The 15,897-nt window shown below is 36.4% G+C and overlaps 1 protein-coding gene across 1 annotated transcript in view; it reads right to left on the reverse strand.

Annotated features, from left to right (window-relative positions):
• The window catches only part of CARMIL3 (capping protein regulator and myosin 1 linker 3), a 3,552,770-nt gene extending 3,547,348 nt beyond the window's left edge, over nt 1–5,422 (reverse strand). The window contains exon 1 of the mRNA XM_044058175.1: nt 5,019–5,422. Within this exon, the coding sequence (XP_043914110.1) occupies nt 5,019–5,073 (55 nt within the window). The 5' untranslated portion in view covers nt 5,074–5,422. The remainder of the gene's footprint in view (nt 1–5,018) is intronic.
• Nucleotides 5,423–15,897: the final 10,475 nt, after the last annotated feature.

Consider the following 15,897-nt stretch of genomic DNA (forward strand, 5'->3'; position numbering starts at 1 on the left):
GAACAACTCTAACAGGCTACAGTAAATGTTTTATTTCTATAGAATGCTAAAAAAGTAAACCTGTTTCTCAGCTGTTGTATTTAAATGTTAGACATTTTAGCATTCTTGTTTAGAATATTTTATCAACAATGAATGGTTTCTAGGACTTGTTGCTAACATGATTTGCTAACCACTGTCTAGCAAATATGCTCTTTCACTATTGTAATCTTTTATGTTGCATTCCTTAGATTTATTTTGCCACCAATGGTAACTGAGGGGCAAGGGTTAGTGTGCATGGGCAAGATGGCGAGATTGTTCAGGTATCATTCATAGTATGGTAGTCTTTTCAAACTGTGTTCAATGTTCTTCTTAGCTGAGTGTGATTAATTTGTGTACTGGTTATTCAGAGCTAATATCTGACTAACTATATTTCAACTTTTTTCGCTGAAGATGTTTTGGATTTCTTGTTCAGTCTTCTGTAAAAATAATGTTTGGTTGCAGCTTAAAGTCTGTACAGTTGATTATATGCTTGGTACACTAGACCGTGCCTCATTTAATGGCTTCCTACTTAGTGTGAAAATGAGGGCCAAAAAGTCCTCTCACAATTAAAGACACCCCAAAAACAGTCTGCAGCAAAGCAAAGCAAGGATCCATATACACAGCATATACAGAGCAGTTCTTTGATCAACCAGCAACTGAACAGCAGTGCTAAAATTTAGCAAGCAGAGTTCACTAACACTGAAAAAAATAATCTTTAAGCTGGACAAAGACCTATTACATATCTCCATAATAGCCCTTTATCAAACACCTTTGCTAAACTGTAGCAAAGGGCTATATTACCTCTTTGTCGCAGTTCATTGCAAACAAACACTGACCAGCTATCATTTAAGCCACCATAATTTGTGAATGGCTATTAACATGATTGCAGATACTGCTGTTACGGATGCTCACTAGCAGATTTCTGCTTTCTACAGTAACTTTCATTCCAGCCATCAATCCCTGGTCTACATGCTAATCTTTTCCATTTTGCATGTTGGCTTTCACTTTCATAACCCTTCTAGTAGTTTAGTTATTTGGTTCAGTTTAGTTTGGTTATTCATTTTGCTACCGTGGCAGGGCTAGCCACCTGGCGGTGTAAACCTTGGCTTGAGATGATTGACACTGTTAAAGTGACACCCTGACCTCATGTATTAAATGGGAAAAAGGGGTTGAGGATGGATGGATGGATGGATGGATGGATGGATGGATGGATGGATTAATTTTGCTGCTGTACTGTTAGCATTTTTTTTCTGATTTGCTTATCTTTTGTAAGACTAACTACTATATATTTCCTTTGACTAACCAATTTTTATTGTTGATTTCAGTACTTTGAGTTCACTAGACTACTTTAAATTGTTATTCTTATACCTTAATTTGTTTTACAGTTTTATTTACCTGTCCATTTCAAATGTTATTCTTTTATTTACTTCTGGTTGTCTTTCTATAGTTGATATGGGAATGTTGTGTATATAACAAGGACCAGTTATTGGCCCTGCATCTAGCATGCCCATCAAAGATGATTTGTGCAGTAGTCCAATTATGTTGTAGCTGGATGCCCTCAAAAACATAGGTCAAGGCATTTGTGCTGCCTTTTTTGGGATCCTCCTGGGATATTGAACTTGGTCAAAACCAGTTCTCTGTAGAAACTGTCTGGGATGAAACATCACAAAGATCACAGACCTTGGCCATTGTCTATTTTATGAGATGCACCTATGTATGCCATATTTAAACAGAGCGAGTTGTGGGACCCACAGGTTTCGTCATGGGTGCTGTATCTTAATGACATGTTGGTTCACAATAAGTTTGGCTATACTCCGGTCAAATATGATTGTCGCTCTGGCACCCCTGGGTATTCTGAGATTCAGCAGCCAAAGGCCACAGCAAGTCCAGGGGTAGGCCAGTCATTCTCAAGTGTTCAACCACAGAACTAAAAAATATACATTTTGGATGTGCCAACTCTTTTGAGAATACAGTTGCTAAAAGCCCAAGGTACAGGTGCTACCTCATTTTCATTCACTCAGTAGTATGAGGATGCCCCTACAGAAGTTCAGTGGCTCTCTCCTCACCTCACTGTGCGTGTCTCCTATGCAGCTCATCCCGGTGGTCATTAACTTTAGAGCAGATGAGGAATTGACAGCATTTTAATAAAATTCCACTGTATTATGACAGGATTTGAGTGCCACTTAATTGGCTTGCTACCCATGTATTTGGAAATGCATTGGATGAGGTCTTCCAACCTGTTGTCTCGACCAGTGATTCAGTGGTGTCACATGTCACCTGGTGTGATCACTCAAACATTTGACACTTGGTTGGCCAACCACAGATGGAATGAAAAGACATGGGTTCAATGCAATGCAGGAAACTTGTTCTAAGCACACCAAATATTTGTAATACTATGCCATTTGCCCAGCCCATAGGCTGTAGTACCACTCTGAATGAGCTTTTGTTTATTTTACCTAATGTTGCTATTATTTGTTGTGCTATTTTAATGTATAGATTACTGTTGATCTATTATGTAAAGTCCTTGTGCTTACAGTCTCAAACAAAGTTGAAATTACCACACCATTCACCATTCACCAGTGGTGGTGATATCACCTCTTCTTCAAGCTTCCTAGCAACAACTCAGTAAAAGTTCACATGTATGATATCTCCTATCACATAATGGTTTTATCTATCTTCTCAAGCCATGCTGAAAAGTAAATGGATGACTTGACTTCTATCCATTTCTTATGTCCATGCAAGGGTAGTCTAAGATTACTACGTGGCATTTTTTCATACCCTCACAAATTTAATAAGGCAATGAATGACAAATGAGTATGATAAATTACAATGGGTTAAAGATTATCAAAACTAAAAACTACCACATTGGTAGCAGACTAGTTCTGAAACATTTGGTAACAGCAGACAAATGGAAAAACACGGCTATCCCATAATTTGTTTCATGTTCTTATACCAATGTATCTATATATATATCCCTCACACACACACAAATAATACACAGACACTTGTAAGTGCGCCAAAGACAGCCCTAAATGCTACACAAAAAGTACTTCTGCAGATAACAGATGGATTATGACTCTTCAAAAAGCATATGCCAGAACAATGCATTAAATATAAATATGTATGATATTGGGCACATATGCTTGGTGGTATAGCTAATATAAATTAACTTTCTGTATTTACATCTGCAAATTCTATTTTTTTTCCAGTATAACTATGAACATTAGAACACTTAACCATCAGAATGCTCCCAAGAAGCCCAATGAAAACAGATCTTCATATTAACAACTTCATGTGACTTCCAGCTAACAGAAAGCATACAGCGAATAAGTAAGTGTTTACACATTGTATTGACTGATTCCTATTGCAAATGTGGATTAAAAGACCTATTCTATAGTAGATGTACTGTGATCCATCCTCGAAGACTAAATAACACAAAGAAAACATATTAACAGTTATTTCAACCACAGAGCAGCCTTAAAATAAAAATCTGGGCTCTCATTATGTTCTTACATATACTATATAACTATGCCACTTTCACTGAAGCGCTTACATTTGTGTGTGTGACTTTACACAGCATTTTTTTTTGTTTGTATGGATTTTATGAACATGCACATTAATTCTTGCAGCAGAAAAAAATCTTGTGTGTCTGACTTTTGATAATAGCCTTTGTTTGGACTATTCCTACCATGTCAACCAATTGCATGAGCTATTTTCAAACTCTTCAGGAATTATATTATAACATACACTACTTCTGAATTTTGAAGTGAAAGGAAAGCAAAACTAAAAGAAAACCAACTTTTAAAAATATAACATTTCTATTTAGATGACAGGGTTACAGAATGGTAGCAATCTAGGATAATCTATGTATAGAAATTTATAATTAAAAAGGCTCAGCAGCAAAATTATTGGATTAAATAAATACCAGTCAAAACTGCAGATGGAGATATTCAAGATATTCAACTCACAAGCCTTTCTCCAGCTGAAATTCAAAAAACTGCACATGCATCTAACTGCCATCCACACATGAATACTAGGAAGCAGGTTTTTCTAGGCAGGCCATTGGCATTTATTTTCTGGTTGGTCAGAATTATGAGAAAAAAACTATCTACACAGAACTATGTGGCCTTGCACAGACTGTATCTTTCCAGACATCAGGACAAGAAAAACTGCACTTGGCTCTTGATAAGCCATGTTAGTTCTGAAAAAAAATGCCAAGAAAGACCACCAGTGGTCATCAAAAACCCTCAGTCACGTGCGTTTTCAGTAGACCGTATTTTCAGAGGCTGAAGCTACAAGTCCCAAGGTGGAAAGGGTACATATTGACATGCTTTTCTGTATACTCGCCCCTTCACAAACAACCACCAGAAACGGTCACGCCAGCACCACTGTCGTTAAGTTATATTTAAATGTGTTCTTCCAGTGAGTTTTTTTTTTTTGAGAACGTTTCACCTGCTTAGTTTACGGATGCATTTGCTCTTAAATCTTCAAGCAGTATACAGAAGCAGAGATGCCAAGGGTAAACAGCTGGAACACCAAAATGACATTGCCCACGAATGTGAAACACAAACTTAGATGTTCTACCACTAACTGGGTTTCTCTGGGCGTTAATTTAAGAATAGTGTGACAGCTCATAATAAATATGTATGGAATTAACATTAATGCAATTAATGCAGCAGTATAACCAACAAAGCAGGTTTATTTATTATGTTTACAACAAACAGAATCCTTCAGATGTCTTCATTCATCAAGATAACTTGGGGGGGGGGGTAATGTAAATCCTATTTCCAGCTATGCACATTTAAAGTTCCAAACAGTAATAATATATGCGACAACCAGGCTTTATTTATGAAAAGGTGCGGGAGGGGCTGGCTAAAGTAGCTATGTTAAGCACACCCCCTACAACAGGCGGGCACTTGGTGTGATGGGTCTGAGTGAGGGATAGAGATGCGCAGGTACCCCCTTACACCTTCCCCTTGCCCCCGCCCACTTCGCCTTACCTTGGAAAGCTTTGGGGATGCTGCTGAGGTCGTCACTGCTGGAATGGCTGGCCATGGCTGTTTCTTGTACCCCTGATGTACACTGAAATGAAGGAAGATCCACTCATGCTAGAGCTGACAGTACTGTTACTGGCCGGTCGCTTTACAACTGCGCAGAGTGAGCGGGTTACACACTGAGCTTACTGCTATTTCCTTGCAGTCTCTCCTTGCGACCCCCTTGGGTGGTGCTTTTTGATTTAGTTAAGAGCCCGTGAGCAGAACCGGCAGCTTGCTACTGTGCAGATGACTAGACACTAGTAGAAGATGATGGGTTGCAAGGCTTTAGGCAGGAAGGAAAAGAAAAACCATGCTAAAGCCTGCCTTTCTCCTGCAGCCTGCCTTCTCTCTCATAATGCAGTAACATTTAATGGTACGACAGCGGCGCTCTCAGACAGATATGGGAGGGGGCGCCTACTGCAGTTCCAGCTGGGAGCCTTGCACCTGCTCCCTTAAGAGCATGTTGCGTTTACGCTGTCCCGCTTTGCACAGGACTGTGCTGTGGAAAAAAAATATTTAATTTACAGCAATTTGCAAAAGTACCGCGTTTATTTACACACATTTCCCACACACTGTGTCACGCACAAACTCACGATAAGGTGGGCAGAACAGCAAAAGCTACATTCAAAAGTGTTATGAAAATATTTTACAGATCTGCAGATCAGGGAGAGCAGCTAAAATACATCCCAGGACGTGGTTCTTAAAATCATCTCGTAGACTTGCAGTCGTGCTTTTTAACAGCCTTGATTTATGTATACAGTGTTATTCTGGCCCTAAATTTAAAAAATGCTCCCCACAGATTCCGGTTTTCTTCATGGAGTTGGACCCGTTTGAGGTGCCTGCATTACTGAATGAGTAAAGTAAACCCAAACATGGGATTTAGTACCTGAGGATGTCCTGTTTAAAAAATAAGACGGAGCTCATCATTTTGGACCGCCCCATCACCCCCCACCCCACACCCACGCATTTTTTAAGGATCGTTGCTATCATTTTAATGCCAAGAAATCGATAGGTGGGCTTGTAGCTCAAACAACACCTCGATTTACACATGAAAAAAGGAGTCATATATGCCATCTGCGACAACCCAGATTATTTCATCTTTCTTGTACCTAATATACTGGCCTCTCTGACCTCAGCTGTGTAATGCTGGCATAAAGATGATTTTTTTCCCAAGGATAAGAACTTGCAATACACTTTTTAAATAATGTTTTTATTCGTTTATTTCATGGAGTAAAATTTTAACTAGCATGTAAAGAAGTGAGCTTAGCCACAACAACAGCAGCAAAAGAACCATATCAAAAAGTGCTTCTGTCACTACATCAAAGTTTAGCATGTCCACAAGGTTAAGGAGCGTTCTTTTGTGAATTTACCTCAAAATATTACTTCCACCTTCTGACAATATGCACTGCCATGGTCAACCTTTCCCAAACTTTGTTAAGAACAGGGTGAGCAGTGTCCCTGAGTCACTAGCTGGGTAGTCAAAACCTGTTTACCATGTTTAAGTCATTCTCTATGACCTTGTCAAAGTCTTTCCACGTCTGGGTTCTTTACTTTGATAAGTGCCGCAGCTGCTTCTTTCCTCACCTGGTGATATTTATCAGTCAAATCTACAGACCCTCATATTAGCATTTTTTTCTATGTGATTCCCCCTACTGTTGTCAATCAAGCCACTCCCATGTCAGCCTCAAGCCCATTCATTCCATAGCAGAAACAAGTTCCTGTTGCATCCTCTAGAACAGCCATCCAAAGGGCCTTCAGACAGACAGACACAGGGGTGTTAGGTGTTCTCTGTTCCCAGCAGTGAGAATATATTTGCAGTGAATTTATTTATTTAACTTTGACTAGGTTAGTCCCACTAGACTAGCTGTCTCTTTTCAGGGAAGACCCGAGGTGGTGTTCTTATGACCAGAGAATGTTGGTCAGGGCACCTGGGAAATTCCCCTTTTTTTCACTTCTCCCAGTGAGCAGGTTTTATGGTGGTTGCAGAAACAGACAGAAAGTGCATGCATATAGCTGATACTATATCAGTGGACACGCAAAAAAAAATGTATTAGGTCCTTGCACAGTCCTGATGTGCATATTACTGAAACTGATGAAAGTAGCTTATATAATGCTGACCTGATAAAGATATTAGGTAATGAAGAATCTGTTGAAGGAAAGGCAAGATGATAGAACACTGTTATTTTGCCATTTGAGGAGAGGTTAGTGATTTGTCCAAGGCTGTGGTGGCTGTAGAAATGACTTTGGCATCTAATGATGATGTCTCCTTGCAACTGGCATCCAGAGGAGAAAGGAAAATGTATAGTGAATGCAGAGAATTGTTCTGCAATGGGGTTTTCCAGCAGAGAATACCAGGAAATGGTGCACAGCCATGGATCCAAATGGTGGCACTGCACAGAAGTCCGTTGTGACAGCTGAGAGTTAAACACCCAGCTATGCATATTGTCAGGAAAGATGGATAATGCATGGACAGGTACTCTGTATGGGTTATATGTCTGGTTCCTTTGAGCTTTTTAGTGCATGATGTGGAAAACAGTCTTTTTGTGGAATTAGAATCTTTGAACTAGCTAAACACTTATTATTTTGTGTAAAGAAAAATGAATTGTGCCATCCATGCTAGGACATAAATATAAACCAAAAAGAGAGACTTATGATGCAGTTTTGAACATCAGATGCTTAAGAGGCTGTTTTTTTAAGCATATGTCAAAATACTTTTGAAATAAAAGTGTTTGGTGATAGGATGTTATTGAATGGAGTATGGGAGGTATAGGTGAATCTGAATGTTAACAGTGGTAGTGAATGGCAAAAAAGGCATATCATTCATAGGAGACAGCCAAATACCTGTTTTGAATTTTTGAGGGGAGAGGAGTTTTAAGATTATTTAATAAAGGGCTATGATGAGAGACAATGATCACAGTGTGGGAAAAAGGCACATGGTGCAAAAAATGGTAAAATCTATTGCTGAAAATGTAAAAAGATTGCTGTCTTTGGTTTGACTGTCCCCACATAAATTAAAATGTAAATATTCTGCAAGAAGATAAAAAAAAAAAAGAAAAGTAGTATAATGGAAGATGAATATTGCAAGACTGGGTCAAAATGAGATACAGATACAGGTGCTGAGTGTGATATGTTGTCTATGGAAATTATATTAAGGGAAGGGGGACTAAAATATAATACTGAAGTAACAAAATATGTATGATAAGCTTGATAATGATAATTGTGAAGAATGGGAAGAAGCAAACACAAACAGAAAATATTGACAGCAAAAGGAAAATGAGAAGTAAATAATGTAAAAAGGAAGGGATAATGCTCTTTTAGGAGCACTCAGTGTTAACATCAACATTCAAGATGCTTACAGTAAATAAATTCTGAAAGACTGAATTCAGGCATAACATATTTGTTCTGTATTAGGTGCTTAGACAAGCAACAGAAAAGAACAGTTACAATGTATATGGGAAATTGAAATCATATGAACGCTGAGATACTTGCAGCTATTTTTGAGTAGACAACAAAAACAAAAAGGGAAAATAATTAGACAGACCTTAACAAACTATAGATAGATTTGGAAAGAATCTCATAAGAGAGGAAAACTTCAAAAAAATCAATTATTGATTATTATCAGATGATATGAGTGAAACACAAGCAGGGGAAAGTTGGTGTGAGGTTTTCTGTTCATATTTTAACGTGTCAAAATGAGTGAGAATTAAGGGAAGGGCAAGGGAAGGGAAATAAAGGAAAAAACTAAATGGTTTTGTAACACGGTCTTAGGTAATGTCAGAAGAAAATAGTTATTCTGGGAAGAATCTTTCACGTTGAGGGGTGATTCTAAGTCATGGTCTTCATGGTGGGTGATATACAAAATGAAATATAAAAAATGTATTTAAAAGTAGAAAAAACATGAGAAAATGCAGTGTTCGAAACTAAGACTACAGTGAATGAATGGGTTTGAAAAAAACATGATTAATTGAGTGAGAGAGAGAGAGACTTATGGGAAAATGAATCGAATACAAAAATCATAATGAAACATAATATGTTGTTAGACAAAGGTATGAAGCACGGGGGAAAAGGAGGAAGTGAATATTTTCTTCAGTTGTGAAGTACGACAAAACAAGGATGGCTGGGATTAACAGTGTATTGGGACAGTTCAAGGAAGGGCAGGGAGGAGTGATGAAGGTTGTGGAAGATTTTATGCAGGCATTTATAAAGAATATGGAGGGAAGAAGAAGAGGAGATGTCAGGTACATAAACTACATTTATAGATAATACTGAGTTAGAACTGTTGATTACCCTTGAAAAAACTGAACCATATACTGAGTAACATCCAGGGAGCCAGTGCACCAGGGTCTGAGAGGATAGGCTTTTGTTTAAAAAAAATAAAAAGTGGAGGATGCAAAAAAAATGTTTTCTTCAAAGTGTTAAATGAGTGTTTAACAGATAGAATAAAATATGAATAGATGCACACAGGTGTGGTGATATTTATATTTAAAAAGGGAGTGGGAATATTAGAAATTTGAGGCCATTATTTATGAAAATCAAAGAAGAAAGGATCACTTGTGTGCATACAAATTGTTGTTATGACAGGATGTTTGGAGTTCAAGAAAAGAAAGTGAGAGAGATGCTGTTTTGATTAGATAAGTGATTTACTTATTGATACTCATACAAGGAATGGTAAACTGATGGTGCATGCTGTGGAAAAAGTTTTTCATTCGGTAAGTTGTGAAAGTATTGGGGGGGGGGGTTAGAAACCTGTAGCATAAGTACTAGAATCAGAAAAAAGATCAAAAGTGTGTGCAAGGTTACAAGTAATAGAGTATTGATAAGTGGGTGGATGGGAAATAAGACATGGAGAAAAGTATTAAACAAGGCTATCCTTTAATTGGAATATTATTTGGCTAGCTATAAACAAAAATCCAGGAGAACAGTGCTAGAACCTTGGTTCATGCAAGATGGACAGTATTAATATATTCTATGCTGCCATTATCTGTCTCTTACGCTGATTATTTTGTAATTATAGCAAAAAAAACAAGCCTTGATGACAGATGTGATTATTTACTATTTATTTATTTATTTGTTTATTGACATTTGTTGACCGGGAAAGTCCACTGGGTTGAAAACCTATTTTCAGTGGAGGGCCGGGGAGAAAAGCTCCAATTGCAAATTAAAAAGTATGTAAGATAATATTAGTTATACAACAATGTCTAAAGATTTTGTACAATTTATCAAAGAGTGCAATACAATAAATGCAAAGTTTAATACATTTTAAAGAAAATAAGATTTTTAACATGTTAGTTACATAGACAAAGAGATACTTGTATAGTGTTCAATTTTATACCTTTTGTCTTAAAAATGTATGGTGCATGTCCAGACCCTGACCCCTTGTGGGATTATGAGACAAACAAAATATAGAAGGAGATCAAATTCACAGGGGTAGAAGTATAACCTCAATTTGTTTGACAGAGCTTAATGTGGTCTGCGGTTTTGTAAGCAGGGACATATTAGATCATTATCAAGATATTTTTTTTTAAATGAGTTTAAAGTTTTTTAAGGATTCCATTTATGTGATAGAGGGGGATAGGATGTTCCATAGTTTAGATATGGAGTGTGAGTATAGGCTCTGTCCAGCCATTTTATTGGGTTTGGAGACTTTTAGGAGTTCTTTATTAGTGGATTGAAGGTTTCTGGTGGGGGTATAGAGTTGTAGAATAAAACAGAGAGAAGGGCATTTTTCTGTGTTATGTATTAGTTTAAGGGCTAGTGTTAGCTGTATATAGTGAAGGAAATGGGAAAATGTAAGCCATTTCAATTCCTTAATGGCTTGGCAATGGTGAATTTGACAAGATAGACGAGTGGCGAATTTTGCAATTTTATAGTAACATGATTGCAGTTTGCTGCTCAGGGATGAGTGTAAGTTAATGACAGCCATAGAGAAGGGATGGGATAAGGAGGTTATTTGGCAGTTTTAATTTTGTGGTTTTATCCATGTATGATTTCTGTCTATAGAGCCTGCCTAGTTTAAAGTATGCTTTATTTATTGTGTTTAGAATATGTTGCTGAAAGGATAGTTTAGCATCGATAGTAATGCCTAATAATTTTGCTGATTTTACTACTTCAGTTTTGGTCCTGTTATGGGAGTAAATTGTAAAATCATGTGAAGGTGGCTTAGATGATAACAGCAGTAGTTTACATTTTTTTTTGGATTCAGAAGACATTGCTCTTCATCTAGCCAAGTTTCTAGGTTTATAAAAGCATTTTGTGTTATTTATTAGAGGTCAGAGAAATTATTGGAGGAGGATATAAAAGTAGAGTCATCAGCATATTGGATGATCAAGCTGTGGGCAGAGACAGTATGAAGATCACTTATGAATATATTAAATAGCAAAGGTCCCAGAATGGACCCCTGTGGGACACCTGTTTTATTTACCATGTATCCAGATTGTTTATTTTGCCATTTGACAGATTGTTGTCTGTTATTCATATAGTTGAAGAACCAGGTAAGGCTGTGCTGGGAACAGCCTAGTCTTCTAAGTTGCTGGATTAGTTTAGTGTGTGATTAACCTCTTAGAATCTGTATTGCAACAGCCAGGACTCCATTTAAGTTACCAAAAAATAAGGGATACAAGAATGTTAATCAACAGGCAGAGTGAATGTGAAAGTATTAGGAATTAAGTTAAGGGTATAGTTCAGGAACAGTGGAACGCAGGATAAGAAAATATACAAAGGACTATGTCTTTGTAAAGCTTTCAAGATGTGTTATCAAAAACGAAGTATATTTTATTACATTTGCTAGTGTTAAGTAAGCTTGGGTATATGTGAAATGTTTTTCTATATCCCATAGAAAAAAGAATTTTAGTAAGAATATGGTCTTAAGGTAGGAGGAGTTTGAAACATAACTCCATTAAGAGAGGAGTAATTTACTAAAGTAGAGACCTTACAGTACATCAAGTGTCTTTGAATTTATAATGGATTTTAGAGGAGATAGGTAGGAAAGAGAAGGATATCATATGTGACTTATTATGGCATAAATACAAAAATATATGGGAAAATGGGTTTTATAGGAAATTAAAATGGAATGAACAAGATTATGGCAGTACATGTAAGTGATGTTAAACTATGGAGACTAACTATTGGAAGGAATATAGGGAAAATGAGTGATTGATAAGTAAGGTTTATGGAAGACAGTTTTATGAAAGAAGCTATAAAAAGAGCAATAAAACAGAAACAAGTGAAATTTCAATGTTTTTTGTTGCAAGATTTACTATGAAGACTAATGCTATGGAAGTTAGCAGTTAAGGGACAAATGAAATAAACTATCTGAATGACTGTGCTCTTTGTGTGGAGTTAAAGGCTAAAGGAAGATAGGAGCATGCATTATCTCAATATGGAAGGATATATATATATATATATATATATATATATATATGTGTGTAAAACCAGCAGGTGCGAAAGCAGAAACAAACAGCCAACAAGGAGAAAACTGCTTCCAGTGCCAATAACTAGTCCCCGACTCCACAATTGTGTAGAACAACACTTTAATTTTAAAACTTCTTGAAAAAACAAAAAGGGTCAAGTGCTTTCATCAAAAATGACTTCATCAGAACAGTAAAATGATACACAAAATCTCATTTTATACATTTTCCTTAATGAGTCAACCAAATCAAACAATTAACATTTAAAAAGACAGTCATATAAAAATCTTTATAAAGGAATTGTAACACATCTTGTCCTATAAATACATATAAATAAGAAAAAAGAAAAAAGGATAAAAACAATATGTTGGAACTAGTTTAAAACTTAATTAAACGTTGTTTAAAAATATTATTTAAATTATAATCTACTAGCTCTAAACTTTAATTCAGGTTTGATGCTGATAGCATCATTTATACCAGGAAACTCAGCACCATTTAACCTAAGTTGCCATTTGGTTTCAGCCCTTAATAACTTGTTAGTCCAACCCCCCCTCTAAAATCCACATAAACCACTTCCAGAATACCAAATTTAAAACTATGGGAGGGATTAGATTTAATGTGCTTAAATAGAGCATTCCTTTCTTCCTTTTTCCCAATACTATAACAGTGCTCGTAGATTCTACGATTTAATTTCCGTCTTGCCAATATAATAACATTGACAAGACATACATAGGGCTAGATAAACAACACCAGTGGTGGTACATGAACCTGTTGCAAAAACTACTTCAATATCAAAAGGACCCAATTTTACCTTAGGGCCCTCAATAATTTAACTACAATAGTCACATGTTCCACATTTATGGGTACCTTTCCTTCTATTTTTCATTATAGGTTTGTTCTCCAAAATATTTTTCAGGTTGTTAGTAACTCTAAAAGTAAAAAGGGGTTCAGGACCCAAAACATTTAAAACATCCCTATTTCCCTTGAACATAGCCCAGTTGTTCCTAATGATCTTTTTCACCTCATTAGAGGTTTCACCATAAGTTAAAACCATAGCTTGAGAAAAATCCTTTGGTTCACTAGGAGTCACAGTTACTGCCTTTTCACTAGCCCCCAATAATGGTTTGTATCTAACGTTCCATTCACTCATCACTTGATCTCTGATTTTCTTTAACAATTCAAATGGGTAGCCCCTGTGGAGGAACAGGTCCATAACTAACCTAGTTTTATCTTCCACAAGGGTTATGCTGGAACACATCCTTACTACCCTAACCAACTGTCCCTTAACTATGTCCTCTTGGTATAAGGTGGATGGCTGCTCGAATATTCAAGATAATCATTAGAAAAAGTGGGTTTTCTATAAACCCTAGTTTGAAAAGAATTGTTATAAACATCTTTAAATTATTTTACATCAAGGAAGTTAATATAATGTATAACATGATATTTTGTGTATCATTTTACTGTTCTGATGAAGTTATTTTTGATGAAAGCACTTGACCCTTTTTGTTTTTTCAAGAAGTTTTAAAATTAAAGTGTTGTTCTACACAATTGTGGAGTCGGGGACTAGTTATTGGCACTGGAAGCAGTTTTCTCCTTGTTGGTTGGTTGTTTCTGCTTTCGCACCTGCTGGTTTTACATGTGGATTTTGGGTGCATTGGCTGCCTACTAGACCCATTTATTTGAAATGGAAAACAATGGTCTTTCACCAGTATTTGAGGAGGAATTAGATTCCACTTCCTTTCCATGTGGACAACAAACTGGTGTTAACAATGATAATTTATTTCAGTTAATACTGAGTTTAACCGAAAAAGTAACTGAACTGCAGGAAGCAGTCCACCGTCTTCAAAATTCTAACATTTCCGATAACAACGGACTTGGCACTAGCGTGGGGAATTTAAGAGAAGCAACTGTTCCGGGTTCCCGTGGAGTTGTTTCTAATGGGGGTCGTATCAAGGAAACCACCCTTTAAGGAACTGGCGTCAGTGGTGCGAATAATTTGGAAAATAGAATTGACTGTAATGGATTTAATTCTACATATGATCATTTGAAAGATTGGACTAAAAGAGAATATTCATTTTTTGGTAATAACAACCAAGCCGACAAAAATAGTATGGACAATAGGTTAGTGACTCTTGAAACTAAAATGCATAAAATAAGGGCCCTGCAATGTGATAACTCATATTTAAGGGAATGTATTGTTAAAAAATGGGTCCCTAAGGGCCTTGGTATGTTTAAATTTCATAATGGTTTTAAAAAAGGTGAACCTGAATGCGAAGAATTAATTCAAATGTTCGACCGACATGGGGTAGAATTGATGGAATTTATTGTAAATATTAACAACAAAAAGATAAGTGAACTTCTAAAGGAAATTGAGGAATTTAATAAAGCTGTGGTAGATGATGTTTATTTTAACCAGTATTCCTTTAGATATAATATTATCTTTGATAAAGTAGAGAATGAATTAAATAACAATATTTTTAGAAAAAAGAAGAAATTATCAAGGGATGAATTTGAATATAAGAACGGTTTGGCCTACCCTTTTCCAAAAGCATATTTGGATAAAGACTTGGGTAGGGGTAACGTACAGGTTCATTCCCATTTTACTAATGAGAACGGTGCTACTAATAGGGCTATTATTGATGACAATGAGTATGATGTTGAGTTCCCACCCCTTAGAAGGTCCGAAAGGATCTCTAATAGAAATCAAATTAGACAGGATAGAGATTTTTTAGGCCCCCTGGGGGAAGGAGGGGCGAGACAGAAGTACAGGAATTCCCCTTACAGGATGAAGAACAGTTACGAGTAGGTCAGATTGATAGGGGTAGTAAGGAAGACGATGATGTTATTACTAACAATTACAATATTGTTTATTTATATAAGGGTTTTAAGATTTATAATTATGCAGATTTTCCAGTTTGTAAAGATCTTTTTCATCTTTTAATGAAGGGAATGAAATTTGTACCCTCCACTAGGGATGAAAGTAGTAAAATTTTAACTGATTTCAAGATTTTTGTTAGAAAATTAAACCTAAAACTTTTGAATAGAGAAAAAACAAGTTTAGATGTCATAAGAAATTCTGTAACATATAAGAGAAGTTGTTATAAACCCCCCCCCCCCTTGTGCCCATTTTGCATTCCTTTGAAAATGTCAGTTGTCAGGAGATTTTTAAGGCCTTACGAACACATTGTTATAGGAGACATAACCTCCCTTTGGCTGAGAAAAAGTTACTTTCAGAGTTAAGGGATAACCAGAACGTCAGGTTTATGAAACCTGACAAGGGTGGGGGTATGGTCATTGCGAATGTGGAAGATTACAATAACAAAATTACCAGTATGTTGAATGACAACACTAAATATGAAGTAGCCTCTAGGAATGAAATTCATTTGAGTTATAGAAAGATAAAATTTCTTTTGGAAGATTCTTTATATCAAGGAGTT

The sequence above is a fragment of the Protopterus annectens genome, chromosome 16.part0, assembly GCF_019279795.1.
Source record: "Protopterus annectens isolate FY-2018-M chromosome 16.part0, PAN1.0, whole genome shotgun sequence".
Taxonomy (NCBI): Eukaryota; Metazoa; Chordata; order Ceratodontiformes; family Protopteridae; genus Protopterus; species Protopterus annectens.